The following is a 20753-nucleotide window of genomic DNA, read 5'->3' on the forward strand; positions in this document are numbered from 1 at the left end:
TCCCTCGTCACTCAAGCCCCTGGCACCCCGGCAGCCCCTGGAGCAGCCCCGGGCCAGAGCGGGGGCACCACCTGCTTCCCCCTCCCAGCGGGATGCCCACGGATGCTCGAAGCCCGGGGGGGGAGAAGCCCGGGGGGGGACGGGACGGGACATCCCAGCAGGCTCTCCCAGAGACACCGGCAGATTAGCAGCTCTATTTTTAAGCTGATCCTCTCCCACCCCCTCCAACTTTCATTCAACTTACAAGAATTTAAGACAACTTGGCAGGACAGGCAGGGCCTATATATAAACCCCGGTGGCTCTTTCATCAAACAAACCCCGATGAGCAAATGGCCTCTGTACCTGGAATGCGGGTTTATGCAAGTGACAGGTCAGCAAAGCAGCTGCCCTCTCCCCTCGCAGCACAATGGGGATAGCAGAGATGCCATCAGCACTATTTTTTTTCCTACCCTGCTGTGCACTAAAAAATTTATTCTAGGAACATTATGAAGCAGGGGAGTAAAAATAGATATGCAGGTTCAGCAAATGGCTCTCTCCACTCCTTGTGTTTCACCCTTTTTTTTTCAGAGAATAGAAGCAAAAAGAGTCACGCCACCCTGTTAAACTCCATGTGTTTGCTCAGCAGCTCCTGGTAAAGACACTTGCTGCTGCTTTCTGCGCTCATTTTAAAAATGCTTCCAGCAACCTGGGCATTTCTGCGGTCCCGATTAAACCTGAAAAGATGAGTCTTTAAACTGACCAGCCTGGGTGGGAAATGTCGAAACGTTTGCTGCAACAGCCCCAGTTGAAGGTAAGTTTTGCTATTGGCAGCAGCTAATGTTAATGACATGGTAAAGAAAGTTAGAAATAAGGTTTATTTTGCTCCAAGACCCCTCGCCTGGGGGTGAGGAGCCTGCACAGTCACCCTGGGCACCGGCCCCAGTCCCTCGTGCTCTCGCCACCCCAACCCTGAGCCCCGCACGTGTCCCAAGGTCGGTGCCGGGCAGGAGGCAGCTCCCACGGCCACTCACTGAAGTTTTGGCTCAGGGGAGCTCAGCTGAGAGCAAACAGGCTGGAGCTGCTGGGGTGCAGCAACAGACCCAGCAGCTGCTGTGCCCTTGCAACGTGCCCGTCACAGAGCTGCGATGGCCAACTTTGCCTGGTCCCCAGAGACGTGACAGCAGTTAAATGATCACTGTGTTCACGCTGGTGGTGTCGTTCTGGTGAAGCAGACTGGGAGGTGCCACACTGGTGCTGGGAGCGTCTTCCACCCACTGGTTCAGCTGCCTCAGAGACAGGCAAGCGTGTTTATGGCCAGCTCGGAAGGGGCTGAGTGACAGGCTCTGACCTCGGGCTCTCCTCTGGTTTCCTTGAAGCCGGAGGATGGTGCTCCAAGATGGGTCACCACAATAGGACCAACGCAGGGGGTGAGGGCAGACCAGGCAACCATCACAGGGAGGCGAAGGCAGCTGAGACAGGGAGGGTGACAGAGCAGCTGGGCTGATGTCCCCATCCCAGGCCCACAGACCCCCTGCACAGAGGGGCCGGTGCCACGTGCTTTTGATCACACACTGCGCTGGGTTGGCAAAACCCAGAAGGCTGGAGCACCTCTCCTACAAAGAGAGGCTGAGAGAGTTGGGGCTCTTCAGCCTGGAGAAGAGAAGGCTCCAGGGAGAGCTTCTAGCAGCCTTCCAGTAACAGAAGGGCCTACAGGAAAGTGGGAGAGGGGCTTCTTACAAGGTCAAGTAGTGACAGGAAGAGGGGGAATGGTTTTAAACTGAAAGATGGTAGATTTAGATTAGATATTAGGAAGAAATTCTTTCCTGTGAGGGTGGTGAGACACTGGCACAGGTTGCCCAGAGAAGCTGTGGCTGCCCCCTCCCTGGCAGTGTTCAAGGCCAGGTTGGATGGGGCTTGGAGCAACCTGGTCTAGAGGAAAAGTGTCCCTGCCCATGGCAGGGGGGCTGGAACTAGATGATCTTTAAGGTCCCTTCCAACCCAAACCATTCTGTGATTCAATGAAAACATCACAGTTGCAAGAGGCAACCCAGAAAAATCCTTCCTCTCCCCTCACTCCCTCCTCCCTCGGCCACCTTCCTCCCACCCCAGGGGGGATGAAAGGGCTGGGGAACCCCTTTGCCTTGGCAGTCTTTGGCCTTGGCCTCTCTGCAGCTGGAGCAACCTCCGGCAGTCCTGCGGCTGCTCCAGGACCAGCCCGATTGTGCCAGAGCCCAGCTCGGACAAAGGGAGCCCCTGTTTAGGGACTGGATCCCATAGATTCAGGTTCCTTTAAAAGTCTCTGGCATTTAGGCTCCTAAACACTTCCCCAGCAGCAGGACACCACCAGAAAAGGGGACTGACCCTTGGGTGCCCGTGTCACCCACTCGTGTCCTTTATTATCACTCAAAGCCCCCAGGCTGGCACAGGACAACAAAGAGCTTGTAAATTCACCAAATTACCAACAAAACCTCACCTGCTTTTACATGCAACATCCACTGGACTCTGCTTTTTAGACCTTTCCAGTAAAGCGCCTTCCCTCTGCAGCGCAGAAAGGGACTTCAATCCCCAGCTCCCCAACAGCTCGTTTAACAGCGAGCTGTAGGGGCTGGAGGGACGACAAGGAATTTTAATAGAAGGCAAATTAAGCACTTTGTAAGTCACTTCCAAACTGATTTATATGGCCAAGGCTGCTCCGCTACCCTTTCACGGTGGAAAGATCCCTAAAGCAAACACCTTCAAAGGACCAATCCAACTCTCCGTGAAGCCAGGAGAGGTAAACCCTGCAAGTCAAAGCTGGGGCTAAAATGTGCACAAAAACCTCAAACCCCTCAAAAATCACCATTTGATAGATGGCTTCCACAATCCCCAAATCCCAGATGCTAGAGCCTAACGGGTAACGCTGAGCTATCAAAACATGAACGTACATAGAGTTTCTTTTTGCCTAGTGAAACACTGTGCTTAGCATTACATTTTTAAAAGACTCAATTTCTCAGCATTAAGGCTCATTTCAAAGCAAGGAATTTCACTCAGTCTATCCTGGGACCCCTAAAGCCCTCGTGTTTGTATTCCCCCCCCCACAGAGGGAGTGAGGGGTTGTGGGGAAGTGCTCAAGCCAGATATTTCCCCCTTCACGGCACGCTGGAGACCGTGTGGTGACACCTCTGCTCAAAGGAAAAGGCCTGGTTTAGACAAGACGTGGCAAACACGAGGCCTCTGCCCTGGTGGAAGGGCTTCAGTGGCTGGCAGAAGGTTGAATATCAACTTTCAGAATTTGTGGGGGGGGAAAAAAAAAAAATCTGTCCGTGGTTTCCATGAGGTTCCAGCCTGAGGCTTTGCATCCCCTGGGGAAATGTCATTCCTTGGCTTCCGACCCACCAAATTGAACTGTCAGATTAAGGAATGGCAAGACAGACGTCTTTGACTAGAATTTGGCAGCCAGGTTGAGACAATGTCTCTCCACCATCATTCAAGTAATCTCCCCTTGGACAAGGACCAGACGAATGTTCCCGTTGCTCAGATGGTTCCAGAAGAAACAACTTGTAAACAGCAGCAGAAACCGTGCCAGCAAATACCAAAAGGAAAACCGTACCATTTCAGTGATGATTTTGGAGCTAGCTGCAGCAGCCATGTTCTGATGAGCATTAAAAATGACCATATCGGCGCAGCTCCCTGTCCCGCCGTGGCTGCCAGGGAGCATGACAGACCTCACGGGGCACACCTCGCTGTGCAATGCTGTCCCCCAGGACACGGGCCTTTCTCCCTAGTCCCATCTGGTGACCATGTTGTGCAAGAGGCCTGGTTGCCCTTGATGCTATCATTGCTTGTGTAACGGCCGAGGCTGTTCTTACTCATCCCTGCCTCGAACCCTTTCTGCCCCTTGGGAAGGGATGTGCTGCAGTAACAGCCAGCGACCCCAAAGTGCCACAGGAATGACTGTTTGTCTCAGCACCTACCAGATCTGAAGCACTCCACTTTCATGCGACAGAGTTTGTGGATAAATATCCATTGATACAATAAAAGGGCTTTTAGCCCTTCGCTCCACCTTTCCCTAATGGCAAGTCGCAGTCTGCAAGCAGGACCTCGCTGTGCTGCATCGCTCCCGAGAAGAGCAGACTTCCAGGAGGGGCAAAAGGACCAACGTCCTGAAGATGCAGCAATGTTTGGGGCATAAATGCCACATACCTTTGTTGAGAGAAATGCACACAGTGACCCTGTACTCAAACATGTAGACAACGTCAAAAGGGCAGTGAAGGCTCTAACCTCGCTGTGGAGCCCGGGCAGAGGAATGGACTATGGAAGTGTTGAGTCTCAGACACTTTCTAGTGACCTCAACTCTCCCCACTTGAACAAAGTCACCCCCAGACAGGCCTTCCATCCGCATCCCTTACCTACCACGTGATTTCACCTGTAGCTCTCTGCACCTCTGAGCTCCAAGCCCTGAAGAACTTGGTCAGCAGCTGGTCAGTGAGCAATAGGGGAAATTCCCCTGCACCCCTGCCCAAAGCTTGGGGCAAAGGAGCCTCCAGCCTCCTATGACCACGCAGTGACTGGCAATTAAGACGGAGCAGGAGGAGGTCAGTGTTACTTCAGAAGTTCGCCCCAATGCCATACAGACATGGGTTAACAGGCACCCCCTCAGCACAGCTTCTGCCCAGACTGTCTCTGTGTCCCCATTTGGTACCCACCAACATGAACCTGATTCTGTCTCACCGCTCAGGCTCTTCAAAGCTTAGGCCTGAAGGATCAAATATCAATTTATATATTTGGAGAGTGAAGTGAACTGTAGACAATAAAAAGCATTAATTCAGCCATTTCTCCATCCCAGGGATAGAAGCTGTTCATCAAAATCCCAAAGCAAAAACCTAAACAAGCATCTCACGAGCCATGCCCAGTGCCAAACCTGTAAGAAGCTACAAAATACCCAGGCTATGGCAACCCTTCCTACAGGAGATTCACACCCACAAGCTGCACAAACCCAGCTGGGGATATACTACGCTAAAGCCCCACTTCCAACAGATGTACAAAGTGAAACGGCAGAATGTGACTGGAGGAGGCAAGGACAGGGCCTGAGATTTTCATGGCTCCAGCCCTACAGGTTCTGCACCGTCATAACCATGTCCCAAATCTTTTCTCCACCCCTGCGTGTAAATCCCATTATCAAGTGGAGCTACCTGGGAGGGTGGAGAGACCAGGCTCCCAGAAACACCATTCCACTCCGGTCAATGGAGCAGTGAAACTGGGCTCCTGAAAGGCAACAGCTTGTAACAACCACCCTGAGCTTCCAGGGCTCGTTACCTCTCCTCTGGCCAGATCTGTGATTTGCTACATGATGCGTGGAACAGTAATTTCCATCCTCGGTCTCCAGAAAGGTAGTTCTGCAAGCCGGGCTGATTAGCCACCGCACCAGCCTCCCCGTTTGTCGTATAAATCTAGTGTCTTCGGTTACATCATGCCAGAAAACCGACATGTAAGTCAGATGGGGAAGGCATTAATGGCAGCACTGTAAAGGCCCAACAATGCAAACCTTCCCAAAATGAACTGTCTTGACCTTCACCGGGCTGACAATAAAAGCGTGACATCATGTGCAAACGAGCTTTAAATTTAAACCAGGTGCAGAGAGCTGCCTGGCGTCGCGCGGCTGCTGTGTAAACCACTAACATGCGAGCGGCAATGCTGGAGGCAAGAGAAATGCCAAGCGCGGACAGGACCCACTCGGCAACACAAACAGGTACAAGCAGCTGGTGTGGGGCAGGACACAATTCTGCATCGCACTTGAAAAAGCCGGGGTTTGTGCTATTTGGTACCAGTTCTAGCTGGGGCAAACGTCATTCAGTAAACACAAATTTGCTGATACCCATTTCCACGCGTGTGAGCATTCATACAGCTCTGGAATTGAGCCAGCAGCACAATAATGAGGGGTTTTTTCCATTTTTTGCTTCTATTCAGGACTCCCTTAGACCTTGCGAAGCGCTTGGAGCTGTGCTCACAGGTTGTCAGCCCGGACAGCTATTAGAGAGCACCGTGATTTACAGACAAAAGGCACGTCCCTGCTCCAGAGCCCTTCCAGGACAGCCATCATCCCACTTGCTGCTACCCCGTAAGGGAACGGTCTGCCTGCCCTGGCTGACCCTCCCCCTTGCTGCACAAGGTGGCCCTTCCCAAATGGGGTTCCACGAGCAGTTTTTCACCCCGCTTTGCCCTGCCAGGCCAGTCGGGCACCCACTGTCCACAGCCCAGAGGCAGTGTTGGCATGGGGCAGAATGGCTACAGCCTCCCGGGTCTCTTCTGCTGCCTCGTGTTTTACAGACAGGAGCAGGAGAGCATAGAGAGGCAGGTTTGCTGTCAATGAAACCAAAACCTCTGAGGATGTCTAATGTAGTTCTCGCTGGACAAGCTATTTTGTGCATCCTTTCCATTTTTGAGAGCATAGTTCAAGCACTGAGACTAGACAGGTCCGAGAGGTGCGATTAGTAGCAGCTTCCCGCACCACATCTCACATTCACTTCAAGCTGGGTGCTGCGAGACATCGCCTGCAGAGCAGAGCGGGGATCACACACAGCTACATGGAGGAAGGAGAACACACGTAAGTGCACAAAACCGCTACCACCACCAAACCAGGAACGGTTTTTACCAACTACACCCTTCCCTGGCGAGGGTAATGCTACAGCCTGAGCTGGGGCCAGCAGCAATACCACTGTGCTGCAGGAGCTCACTGCAGAGAGGAGCACGCTTGGTGATTTCACTGAGCAGGCACGTCGCGCACAAAGCACAGATGACAACCGCACGGGTCGCACAAGTACTGTTCTTTATTTCCTGGTGGTTTTTTGGAACGTGCCCTGGCTGCTCCCCAGGGAATCTGAGGGAGAGAGAACTCAAAACAGGAAATCTGTTGTACAACAGACAGGTTTGACGTGAGCTAGGCAATTTTTACATACAGGTAATTATTAATTGTTTTTAAGAATTCCAGTCCCACATGAAGTGTGGCTGGATGATCGCTACTGAAACACAAATACTAAAAACACCACCACAAACCGTAAAAATTAGGCAGCACTTTTGTAATACTGAAAATTCTCTCCCACCGGCAGTCGTTAGGAAGTAGCAGTAAACAGGTCCGAAGGTTTTTCAGTATGCAGGGCAACTACAACTAATGCTTTCAACAGGAAAGTCAACTGTAAAACAACAATTTCAGGTAGACTGTTAAATTACATCTAATTGGGAAAGGAGTTTCACAACAATTAATGTCACTTCAGCTCCTGGACCGAGCTGAATTTCTGTCTTTAATTAGAGGGCACATTAGGATGCCCACTATAGAAATAAGAATATTAATTTTCATCTCCTTACAAGTTGGAAACAACTTGATTAACCTTCAGGTATTTGTAGTAATGCATTGGTAAGTATGTCCATCTCTATTTTTAATAGAAATACCAGTGTAAGCCACATGAAGACCCCAGGCTGCTGAACTGGCAGGACTCCACTTGGGCTCAGTAAGAGCTCAGGAGCTGGCCCACCAGCAAGGTAATGAGAACATCACTGATGTTTCTGTCCAGAACAGGCATCCTTCTGTCCTCACGTACCACGTGTAATGCTGAATGCACATCGGCTGATGCTAAGGAAAGCATTTCATATTCTTCACGAATAATCCTCAAAATTAATTTTAGGAATTTATTTGAAATGAGACTGGCCATATTAGTTCAGGCAAAATACCCACACAGGTCCATAACCCTGCTCTACTCTGTCCTAAGGAGATGCCTATGGAGCCTCAGAAGAGGCAAGTGTGGACTGACAGCTCCCCTGCACCCTCACAGCCTCCATGGACCACAGCTGTTGGAGCATGGACTTCCAGATCTGTACCAAGATGATCCTTTGTGCAGCATGAGAAACACAGTAGTAAAGTACAAGCTCATATTCTCTCTCCTGCAAGCAATGCACTTATGAGCTGCTCAAGGATTTAAGATTTGCCCTAGCAGCTCAATTAGACAGATCCCATTGCACCATCGTGTTTCCATCCTCATGAGGAGGATCACAAGGGTCAGAAATAGGGTACCTTGAGTATATTACACATGACATAAATGATTTAAGAACTCTAAATCATCAGTCTTCCAATGTTACACAGTTAAGATGTCTCCATGTTTCAAAAAGACAAATTCTTACAAGAACAGACAGGATGGGCACACCAAAAAGGTCTGCCCATGTCTAGCATTGACCTTCAGTGATGAGCAGCAGTGGACACTCGGTGACAATCAAGCCTGCAGAGCACGGCTGAAGCGGTGCTTTCCCCGCTCCGTACCCTCTCACCCAGGCTGCCCTCCCCCGAGTGATCAGTCGGGCTGTTCGACTAATGGCACATTCCTGCTCAGTGCCATGTCACTGGTGTTAATGCACAACCCAAGTGAAGGGGAAGGTGAAAGGAGGGACAGAGAGGGGACAGGACAGTTTCAGTGTGTCTCAATTTTCACTGTTATACAGAGAGAATTTCAAACAAACTCACTGCCATGAAAATCAATATATTACGACACAAACTACTTAGAAACATGGGAGTAAAACCAGAGTGTTTGCCACAATACAAAGGCAGGTTTTGAGCCCTTTTGTTTTGCAGCACTCGTTCCTGCAATGCTGTTTACAGGAGACACTCTCCACACCCAGCTTACCACAGTCCACCTGAAATTTGATCAGCCTTCAAATGGACAAGGAATGGAAACAGGAGAACGAGAGAAGAGAAAACAAATCAAAAGGCTACCAATTAATTTTTGTCTCTTACATTGTTGTTCTTGTTCAGTTGGGGAAAGGCAATCTTTCCAAGTGAGTTCAGAAATGCTGCGGGCCCCTTCATCCATTCCTGTCAAGTCTTCAGAAAAGAAGGTTGGAAAATGCTAACTACAGGTAATGAAGCAGAACCACAGAAATTTCTAAACCTGGACATTCAGGGGAAAAAAAAAATCTGTACACAAGAATAAAGAAAAAATATATTTAGCAACATGTGAGTGAGCAGAGAGATCCAGATTGGAGGCCTGTTTTGCTCAAAAACTTCATGCTAGAGCACAATTGTAGGGAAACCTTTACACAGACACAACAAACAGAAGAGCGTGGGAGATGTGAAGGATAAAACCGGTGTCCTTGATCTGCTTTTTCATTGTGGAAAACACTCACACCCTTTTATAAATTTGGAAATAGAAGTTCGTTCTCTTTCTGCCCCTCTCCCTCTCTCCGTATTTTAAGTTACATATAATAGAAACTTAAAAGTAGCAGTATTTCTAACACTTTTTCAGATGAAAGGTAACAGACATTCTGTAACCCCTGTGCTGCTATCCTTTCTGCACCGCAGCCAAATGTACCAATAGAGCTCCGGCAGAGGTGTGAATTGCTTCCATTCATCCTCACCTAGTATTAACTTCACTGGTTAGCACTGGTATTCATCATCCTAAAGTCTACCTATTAGGATAGTTAGCTAATAGCCAGGCTAGTTAGGCTAATACTCAGGGATTAAAAACAATCACGTAGTGATTTCTGTAGCATTACAGGAATCGGCTGTAAAATTAACACCGTATTTCAGGTATTTTCTCAGTCACTTTTTTTAAGATGATGCACACAAACCCAACTGCCTGTGTACGAACCGAGCATTACAGTGCAGGGCAAGACTCAGCTTTTTCAGAGGGAAGAAGAAAGAGCAAAAGCTTAGCAAAACTTTGCCAACTTCCTGCACTTTCACAGATAATCTAAGTCTTCAGTGTTAAGTCTTGCTGGTTAGAGTTTAAAATAAAGTGACTGCAGTGATTACGAGTATTCCTCACTAGTATGCTACAAGAGTGTACTATAAATGAGAAACAATTTCCATAAAATTTCTAATAAATATTCCTCCTAAATTCTAGTGTCTGAAAAAACCCGACAGTTCATTCACACAAATGTAAGGTCTCCTGTTTTCCTAAAAAGTTTTGGATCAGTCAGACAGAAAAATCACTTCCTGGTGTACATCTGTCACTGCTTTCTCAAGTTATGCTTTTATAAAGTATTTAGCTTTTTACACTATGGCCAGAGATACCCTGAGTGGCTGAATCCCTATAGTATAACGCAGCCTGGGAAACACAGCTATGGGAGGGCAGCCACAGGCAGGGAAGCAGCTACATCTTGTTATCAGGAGTTAAACAAGCTGGGAGAACTGCGAGGATAAAGGCAAGATGGGGAGCCCCAACCATTAATACTCACACACCACTGAGAAAGTCTCATCGATCCCTTGATCAAAGGAGGCTGGAGACCTCTCAAGTTAGAGGCATCCCCTATGTGCCCAAACACTTTAACCTGCTGAAGCAAAACTGCTGGGTAAAGTGTGAGGTTTTATGAGAAAAATGTGCTATCTAATGGCTGCTCCTGCTCAAAAAGGTGGTCCTGCTCCTACAACCCCCCTCACTTTTCTTGTCCCCTGAGCGAGCGAGCTCAGGTCATTTTTTTGGCAGATAACACATCACGTCTCACAGTCCCATTGGTTTTCTGCTAGTTAAACACACTGACCAGAAGCCAGTGCCACAGAAGTAGTTGTGAACTTCTGGCCAAAAGTGAACATGCTGTTTGACACACTGACTAACTGTTAGATGGCTCATCTTGTGTCATGAAACCTCTGTTAGAAACTTTATTATAAAAATAACTGCAGTCTTTTCCAGGGATCCTTTTCTTTGGGAACCTACCCAAACTTCTGAGTTAGTTCCCAGGCCTCACCACAGATGTCTATTTCTATATTAAATTCACAAGTAGAAGAATATTCCCCAGGCAAAAAGGATTCCTGAAGCAGTAGCAAGCTGCACCACCTGGGTACCTTCAGGCCATCTATCAAAAATGAAAAGTATCTTACGGATCCTGAGAGAGCCCAGTGACCTGTTGGCACGAGAAATCTTAGTTTGTCAGCTCAGGAGGAGAGAAGGTGATTCCAACTCTGCTATTTGCTGTTCCTCCCTATTAGACAGGTGAGGATCAAAGCACGTTCAATCAGGGTTATGTTAAAGTTGGCACGTCAACCAGCATTTTCCAAATCCAACGTGACGTAATTGAAAAGGTTAATAGGACAGACCCACTGCTAAGAAGTTAGAAATGCCAGGCTCTGGGGCATCTCCCCTGTCTCAACTGATAAAACATAAGTCAACATATTAACAGAACTGTCCCAGCAGGACTTTCTAGCAATAGTCAACTAATTTGCTAACTGTGCACTTTATGGACAGAAAAACTTAACTGTCACTTACTAGCTGCTTTCATATCACATAAATGTATTACTTCGCTATGATTCACTTGTGGTTTATTCCACTTCTCAGATGGAAAAGTGCTAAGCTAAATTAAAAGAAATATTGCATCTGGAAATAATGAAGAACTTTCCCACTCTCTAAATCTTGCCATCTGAGGCTGAGGTCTAATTTCTTAACTTTACACAAGCCATTTCTGTGCAGGCTCAGCTTCCTTAGGGCATAAAGTCTCTGAAGAGAGGAGGCTATTTTAAAGACATCAGATCCCATCTGCCAGAAACAAATTTTAAAAACCTTACCATGACATCAGCCACTGCTTTCATTCTACTAATATGAGGAACTTTTGCAGTGGGCGCTCAATATGATATTTAACAGAGCCCAGCTGGTGTTGAAAATTGCATTCACATTTCATTTAGAGGAAAAAAAAAAAAGGATTATTCAAGGGTACATGGAAGTTGATAGAGATCTGAGGTAAAATTAGGGTTCCATAAACGTAAAATTTCCTTTGTCTTCAACAGAGGCAGAATTTCACCTTTCAAGCCCAAACCTTCTCTGACATACAACAGTACATAAAATATAGAAACACTCTATTTCAAATATGAAACACTTGTAAAAATGGGAGTGAGAGAGAAAAAGAAAAAAGTCTTTCACTGGGAGGAATACCGAGGTACACTGAATAATACTTAAAAGCAGATATTAATTGGAAAATGTCTACTATTAACTGTAAAATGGAAATACTTCCTAATGCTACTAAAAGCTATTATGCTAGACGGGCAAAGCCTTCTAATTTAAAAATTACTTCAGTATGATTCAAGTACACTGAAGTATAAAAACTGTATTTAAAAAAACGATTAACAAATACTGTCATGACGTGCCCATTAAACTGGGCTAAGGCAGTTGGTTTCTGGATCCACGTTAGGATAAATTAGGGTAAACACTTGGAATCAGAAGTTCTTAATATGAACTGGCTGAAATTTTGGAAGTTATTCAAGCAATAGAAGTCTTCCACGGTTTAGGATAATGTGTGCATTATCCTAAAGGCATACATCATGATTGATGTAATATCTATCCATCTCATTGTCTTTAAAAAGAGAAGATATTTCAAGGTTCTGCTTTTGTTCACCGTGTGCACTAAACCTTTTTTGCACTTCAGAAATTCTCAAGAGACCTTTTTACTCATCATGATTACATCGTTAAAAACTAATATTTTAGAATGGCAAAGACTAATTGTCCAATAACTGAAGAGAGTTACTCGAGATTAAAGAACGACACTAACGCAGTGAAAAAGAGTATTATTTCTTCCATAGCCAGCTTTGGTCAGTGTTTTCTTTAGGATGTCCAGCATTCATTTCAGTAGTTTTGACACGTCTCTGGTTCTTGCTGTCCTTCTGAAGCTCAGTTCAGTGACAATAAGCTGTTACTGGTCAATCCAATTGAAAATTATTAGAATTAAACTGAGAAGGCCAACACAAATGCCAAAAATAACCAATCCACATGCCTGTGAAAAGAAAAGCAAAAATTAATGTTTTACTGAAGGAAGCATGTTACATTCTAAGGCTTATAACTAATGATGAAAAAACCTGTAAGAACAGGTTTAAAGATTATTTTAAAAGACACTATTTAATGTTTCAAATTACTCAGTCTTCAAACACAAGGTATCTGCTTAGGGAGAAACTAAACTAAGCCTGCTCTGGGATAGTTTCATTGGGAACTCTCAGAGCAGTCTGGTTTGCTTGCTCACGCTATCCGTCTGCAAAAAAAACCAAAACACAACCCAAAACATTTGCCCTTTACAACTCAACAAATTAAGAAACTGTATTTGTATTTTACTCAAAATACAATTAAAGTTACAATGGATTCTTTACATTTTTGAATAGCCAGATGATAATAAAACTACAGTTCAAGAGACAGCAGCTTGCTGGCCCCAAATCTGCTGGAACTAGTCAAGACTTAAAATGGTCAGAGAGCATCATGAGTAGGTTTTCTTTCCAATTCCCTACTTTGTCACTACAAGAGCAGCCCTATGAATCACCAGAATGGCAGAAGGACGATGTAGGAATGGTTTGTCAGCATTTTAGCCACTGTCATGAAGTTGCTCTGCTGAGCAGTGGTTAAAATGAAGACAAACAGTTACAGTGCAAAAAGCAGGCTGCTGCACAAATTCCAGCTAGAACTGAACCTACCACAGGAAAAGAAAAAACATAAAGAGGAGGGAAAAAAAAGGAAGAGGGGAAAAAGAAATGTTTTGAGAAGGCTTACATAGAAAACAAGCATAAACACTGCTTCACTTAAATACAGTTTGGCTTTGTCCCAGCTGCCCAGACAACATCAGAGTAATGCGTAAAAACTGAGTAGAAATTGGATTAAAAGTCAACATCTGAAAACTATAGAGGAAAGCATGTATTCAGATCAACTGTCTGGCATACAGACATACTGCTAGTCAAAAATCTATTGTGAAGAGGGAGTTTCAGAAAGACCAGAGCTATCATGAAGGATAAGAGAAAATTCTCACAGATTTTGTGAACTGCAATGAAAACAAGAACTTTACCCCTTGGACTACGTGCTCTACAGTGTATTAAGATGCATCTGAAATGAGCCTGTTTAAATATAATTAGCACACATGAAAAAAAAAGCATACCCCAAGTTTCTGTGGTGATATAAAGTCCTCTCTGCTAAGTTTAAGATAAAATAGTCCAGGATATACAAAAAGCAAACACGTTGATGTGGTTGAACCTTTAAAAAACAGAAAGGAAGATTTTACTTAGAGCAAGATCGAAGTATAGTAGCTTAGCATAATACTGAATTTTTTTAAAAGTTAAAAAAAACCCAAACAACCACCACAACAACTTACCAACTACTCCAAATACATTTTTAATGTCTGGCACGTACATTGCAAACAAAACAACAATTGTATTCAGTGTTAAAGTGACAAGGATATGGCAAATCCACGACACAGGAAGATGAGAGAAAAATACCATCAACACAGCTTTCCTTGCCTACATAACACATGAAGAGAAACATTGCATGGGTAAATACATACATATGCATACATTTTAATCCTATCTCATTTTCATACACTTAAGAATCACATCATTCCAGATGTGAAAGAACAGTTTAAAAAATCAAAATGCAAAAAATTTAGTTATAGTTAAATGTTTTGGTTTTCTGTAGCATAGTTTACTTTAGTATTAAAGAAGTATTCATCATGTGGCCATTAGTCTTAAGGAATTACTCCTTTTTTGCAGGGACAAAAGAAAGTCTGGGGGATAACGCTTTGTCTCTTTGAGCATGCTTGGTAGCAAATGTCAGCATGTTGCCAACTGATATGTAATTTATACACTACTTCTATGTACATAGTTTTCCATGCACCATTTTTTTTGGTCCTAATTCAATGAATTTTCAGTTCTACCATGGTATTGATAAATTAAAGTAGGTTTTTTTTTGTGAAATAGGTCAATATGTGTTTTTAATTTACAATTAAATTGAGTTTTCAAGTATAAGTTTGTTTGTGTGTGGGTGCATGCGTGTAGAAAGGAAAAACCAAGTCAGCAAAACTCAATTTAAGGGGGAGGGATCAAACTAAGTAACCTTTAGAAGTTCTGAATTCTCTAAATTCAAAACAATGCCGTGGGCTAGTTTTAATCTGAAATCTGTCTCGAGCACAAATTAGCTTGGTGGTTAGTTGTTACTTTGGAGCTCTCATGGAACACATGCAAATATGTGGTCTTTGATCAATCACTTGACAAGTGAATAAGATACACAAGACTAGATGTGACTCAAACATTGCAGTCTGCAAAGCATTAGCGTTACCATTGCTTACGCCAGCTTCAAAACGTCCGGGAGTACTTACTGGGAAGTGGATTAGAGGGACCGTCAAAAGCACAGCAAACAGGATGGCTACTTTAACAGTCATGATGACAGTATCATGTGGCAGGTACCTGCTGTAACCTTGTAGCAGTTCAGAGTCCACTTTGTCTAAAAAGAAGAAAATTAATTGCTTTGTTAATCACTTCATAACAATTAGCAACACATATTAAGCTTACATTCAAATTGATCAATTTGCTTGGGACTAATGTGGAGTGGAAGGGGTTGCAGACACACATCACTTTGGCATTACTGGTACCCCAGGATACACAACCTGGAGAAAACTGAAAGAACTTCAGGAGGCAAGTGTTTGTAGAGCCTCTGCTGAAGCGGAAGCTACCTAAAGACACAAATACGAAGGAGAAAGCATTACAAAGAAAGATGATGTGACATGAAGCCAAGTATACAGTAAAACTTGTTCTATGTGTCTGAAACAGTCAACACTAGATTCTTTTGGTTGAACTAGAAGCCAGAAACAAATTAATTTTGCTAAATTGGCTGAATTGTTTGGTTTTTTTTTTTCTTCCCCCAGAAACATTACGTGATATGCAAGGTAAAATTGCATGATTCGAAAGAAAAGCTGCAATTCTAATTTAAAGAAAGAAAGATGTTCAGAACTATGCTAGTGTATGTGCTTTTACTGGTTATAGTTAGTAATATATTGCTGGATGACACAGAATCAAGGAATCATTTTGGTTGGAAAGGACCTTTAAGATCATCCAGTCCTACCGTTAACCCAGCACTGCCAAGTCCACCACCATGGAAAAGGATCATTAGCATCAGTTATACTTCTAAAATATATTTCTTATTTTTTAAAAAAAAACAAAACACCACAAAATGATTGACAACTGAGACTGGTTTTTCCCTATGCCAAATGGGGAGACAAGTGCAACACAAGGGCACCTGCAGGCTGTCAGTGTGGATTCTTACAGCACCCAGAGAGTAACAGAGGACGGCACTGGCAATGCACCCAACCAGGCCAAACACTTAAATGACAGCTCTGTTTTCTTCACCAGTAAGAACCTCGTGTGCTGTCCACCACGTGCATATTTAGCTTTGCAAAACTGAGTCTGTCCTGGAATTACTATAGTACCGTATACTATGGATACACCATTGTAAGCATTACTTTCACAGAATCACAGAATCAATCAGGTTGGAAGAGACCTCTGGGATCATCGAGTCCAACCGTTGCCCTGACACCACTGTGTCAACTAGACCATGGCACTAAGTGCCGTGTCCAGTCTTTTCTTAAACACCTCCAGAGATGGTGACTCCACCACCTCCCTGGGCAGCCCCTTCCAATGTCTAATGACCCTTTCTGAAAAGAAATTCTTCCTAATGTCCAACCTGAACCTCCCCTGGAGAAGCTTGAGGCTGTGTCCTCTTGTCCTAGCACTAGTTGCCTGGGGGAAGAGGCCGACTCCCACTTCACTACAACCTCCCTTCAGGTAATTGTAGACTGCAATAAGGTCACCTCTGAGCCTCCTCTTCTCCAGGCTAAACAACCCCAGCTCCCTCAGCCGTTCCTCGTAGGTCAGACCCTCCAGACCCTTCACCAGCTTGGTCGCCCTCCTCTGGACTCGCTCCAACACCTCAACATCTTTCTTGAAGTGCGGGGCCCACTTTCGTACTATACAAGGCTGAAGTGGGGCAAAAAGTGATGCATCAGTGATGAGTCCTTCGCCTTTGACTTTTGCCCTTTTAAGGTGAAAATTTCCACCAAGTTAACAGCAAAAGTCAGAGCCCTGACTTTTTTTTTTTCCCCGGCATACTTTGACTCCATGCTTTTTTGGACTTTCAGAATGGACCAAAATTTCCACCAAAGTCCAGTCGCTGTATGAAGCTCCAAATTCACAGAAAACAGAATAAACCATCTGAACCACAGAAAGATGAAGCATGTCTCACTTCAAAGAGGGAACCCTTTTTTTGTTTTCAATTTAAAATAAAATGTTTTACATTTTCTTGGACTGGTGTTTTAAGAACAGGGAACAGATTCTCTCTGTTTAAATAAATAAGTTAATTAAACAAGACAACCAAAAAGTGAAAAAAGGAGAAGCAGCTTGCAAGGGGCAGGAGGGGGAATCTCTTACAGACATCCACTGTTGATTCCAGCGTTTTAGGCTCTTGAGTCTGAGAGTTACTAAAAGAAATCAGGCTTGCAGAAAACCAGAAATGTTCCCAGTGAAACAGACTAAAAGGCTGTGCTCAAGACCGGGTCTTGTCCCAAAGAAATCAGAACAGTAAAGGTAACAGGAACTGCGATGGTTTCTAGGACTACTACCGTTTTTCTTTTTCCCCCTTTTTTCAATCATCTGGAGACAGATGGTTATCCTGCACTGCCTGCTGAATCTCTCAGACTCTTCTCAGAGTGGCACTCAAAATCATATTTTCCTACAAACCAGAGACAGTCAGGAAACAGTAATAGTAGCCTATATGCTATCAGAGGTTTCAATACTCCCCATATAATTTTTCACAGGATTCTGAGTGTCAAGGGAACATTTTCAGACAATTATGGTCAGACATATACTTATACTTGGGGAAAAAAGGTGCAAAATTCCCTAAAAATATGGAATTATTAGCTGCTGAAAGCCAATATTCTTGGTGCTTTGTCAGACACTATCTCAACCCCACGATCAAGAAATATAAAACACTGAAAGGAGACGAAATCCTAATCAGAACACTTTTGTCTTACTGTCTTACTGTCCCTTGTAAGAATTTTTATTAATTCCAATCAACACAGGTTAGCAGGTGATCGTCTCATAAAAAGGGTGACTTTTCAGAAGACATTAGAAGAATCCTCATAGATGACTGTGATGCATTTATGTGACAGCATTTGTATGAAACTACTCCAGAAGGCAGATCACCAAGTAGAGGCGATTCCATTTGACAATGTGTGCTAACGGGAGCAAAACACACCGTAACACAAATTTACAGCAGGATACACAGAGCCAAATGACATTTCTTAGAAAAGCATCACACTGTGAGGTTATATGACAGGATACTAAAACTGCTCTATGAAATAGACACTCACCTACTTCTGCCAAGGTTATGTAGAGAAGGGTTCTGGAATCTTTCTGTGTGCTTGGGAAATGCAAGAATACCAGACAGACAAAGCCATCTATGTTTAAACTCAACTAAAAACTGTACCCAGAAGTATTCAGAAGTCCAAATGCAGTTATTAAACTGAAGCACACTGCCATGTAAACTCTACAGCAAATGAAAATTAAAGATGTCTGTAGAATTTTGTAGGGCAAGTGTCATACCCCACCCACTTTTCTGTTTGGTAAATAAAAAGGTGTATTTACTTCATAAAGCACTATGTAGACAACATCTCCACAAAATGTGCATTTCTTGGTTCAGTTCATGTATCAAGCAGATACTGTCTCTGGCTTGGGAACTGCAGGCAACACAAATTATTGAAGATGGGAAGCATGTACTAGGAAGCCCAGGTCAAAGCTTATCCTTTTACATTTTTAAATCCTTCCCTAGTCTTTTGCCATTGCCTTCCACTGAAGTCAAGACACAAAACATGGTTTTAAACTGAAAGAGGGTAGATTTAGATTAGATATTAGGAAGAAATTCTTTCCTGTGAGGGTGGTGAGACACTGGCCCAGGTTGCCCAGAGAAGCTGTGGATGCCCCCTCCCTGTCAGTGTTCAAGGTCAGGTTGGTTGGGGCTTTGAGCAACCCAGTCTAGTGAAAGGTGTCCCTGCCCGTGGCAGGGGGGCTTGAACTAGATGATCTTTAAGGTCCTTTCCAACCTAAACCATTCTATGATTCTGTGATTCTATGAAAACTAGATGGACACTTTCTCTGATTCAGACCTTCTAATTTTCTTATGTTCCCTGTCAATTTTTTTCCAGAGTCCTCTAGTTTGGCTTTACATTACACATAAAAAAAGGCACCATGAAGAAGTTACTTTGTGCAATCCTTTAAAATAAAGCTTTCCTAAATTGAATGATTCACGGGAATTTTTTCCACTTCCAGCAGATTTCTAGAGAATAGCTTGCTGTGGGTCAAATTCCCTCATAAAAAGCAACAGCCTCAGTGCTACTTAGAGACGACAAATGTGTTTGGGTATCATAGGTTTACTAAGTGATAAATGCTGCTGGAAGACATAGCCTTAGAACAGACCTTTCAAACTTTTTGGACAAGCAGACTATTATCAGATCTCAAAATTTCCCACAGATCATGATAAATCTTTTCCCAGCTTTTAAATGAAAATATTACACAGCCTAACATATAGTAGCAATCAGTAGTCTAATAGCATCAGAGAACATCAACAGACCATCAGCTACAGTTTAGAGAGCAATATCTTGCCTGTATAGCATGTTAGGGCATAAACCCTGCAAAGTTTAGCTACATTACATGTTGAGAAGTCAATGAGACTGTAATGCTTTGCAGTTTTAGGCATATTGTTAAGTCTTCACAGGAATAAGATTTCTGAGGATTCAAGTGTATCAATGCTCAAACAAGCCTAAAGTACTCCAGACATAATGCATTTATCATTTATTATTAGCCTTAATTCTAAAAAGAATACTTGAAGAATATACTTACCATAAAATGTCAGGTACCCAAACAGAGCAGACATAAAGTAAATTAGGAAACTCAGACCAATTCCTGTGACAGTTACATTCTGCATTCTACTTTTGGATGGACTAAAACGCAAAAAAAAAAAAGAAAATGAGTGTTGCTTAATCTGTACTGTGGACTATTACACACAATGCAATCTATTTGCCTCATAACAAAGCATCGCCTTAATTGATGGCCACAGAGTATTTGCTGAGGCCTGTGCTGTCAGTAATATTTAGGGTTTTTAACAGTATTTTTAATCTGGTAATTAAAGGGCACTGCTCATGCAGACAACTAACATTGTCCACATCTTGTAGGGAATTTAGACATACCAGAGTATCTTTTAAATCAAAATTTTGATTTATACAGGATGATATGTATTCAGAGCCAGGAACAGAATCTGGGTCAAAAAAACCCACTGAATCAGATGTGGCCAAACGCAGATTCAGTTATAGCAATAAAAATTAACTGGTAAGTACCTTAGCAAATGACCTTTTTTCTCCAGATTGTACAGGCCAGGATAATGTACTGACACTGATGATGGAACCATATTTGCTACTTTTCTCTCCTGTAAGAGAGGAAAAGCCAGTACAGACTAAAACTGTACATTTCCCAAAAACGTGAAAGCTACTTAGTTTGCATTGTTTGATGGCACTGACTTGAAAATAAAAATTATTCAAGATTAATTTAGAAAAATTATTACAGAAATACTATTATTCTATTTTAATATTGCATGTGTTTTCATACATTACCTTCGGAGCTCACAATAGATGGGTAAGACCGAGGTATGGCAGAGAAAAGAGAAGGCCATAGTTGGTATTGCATAAGCACTCTGAAATAGAAGAAAAACATCTTGTAAGTTGGTTGTTATTACAGATGGTTGGAAAAATGTCTGGATGAATTCAGAATTCAGTTCAAGCATTGGAAGTCAGTGGAAATCTTTCCACAATAATGCTTTGAGATAAATCTCCACAACACAGAATGGTGTCTCTGAATCAATGGACCTTTTCAACTAGTACCTCTTCAAGTGATGGTCATAGCTTACTATTTCATGATCAAGAGAGGTCATGCTGTCTATAAGCCAACAACTGAAAGATTATTTTTTAGCTATATTGAG

General features: G+C 43.6%; 1 protein-coding gene across 2 annotated transcripts in view; it reads right to left on the reverse strand.

Annotated features, from left to right (window-relative positions):
• Nucleotides 1-6767: 6767 nt before the first annotated feature.
• The window catches only part of SLC38A6 (solute carrier family 38 member 6), a 46185-nt gene continuing 32199 nt past the window's right edge, over nt 6768-20753 (reverse strand). For both annotated transcript variants that reach the window (XM_068400122.1, XM_068400121.1), the window contains exons 11-16: nt 20389-20468; nt 19622-19722; nt 15052-15176; nt 14053-14197; nt 13840-13934; nt 6768-12699 (exon numbers count right to left, since the gene is read on the reverse strand). In XM_068400122.1, coding sequence (XP_068256223.1) covers nt 12619-12699; nt 13840-13934; nt 14053-14197; nt 15052-15176; nt 19622-19722; nt 20389-20468 — 627 coding nt within the window. In that variant the 3' untranslated portion in view covers nt 6768-12618. The remainder of the gene's footprint in view (nt 12700-13839; nt 13935-14052; nt 14198-15051; nt 15177-19621; nt 19723-20388; nt 20469-20753) is intronic.

The sequence above is a fragment of the Nyctibius grandis genome, chromosome 4 (genome assembly GCF_013368605.1).
Source record: "Nyctibius grandis isolate bNycGra1 chromosome 4, bNycGra1.pri, whole genome shotgun sequence".
Lineage (NCBI taxonomy): Eukaryota > Metazoa > Chordata > Aves > Nyctibiiformes > Nyctibiidae > Nyctibius > Nyctibius grandis.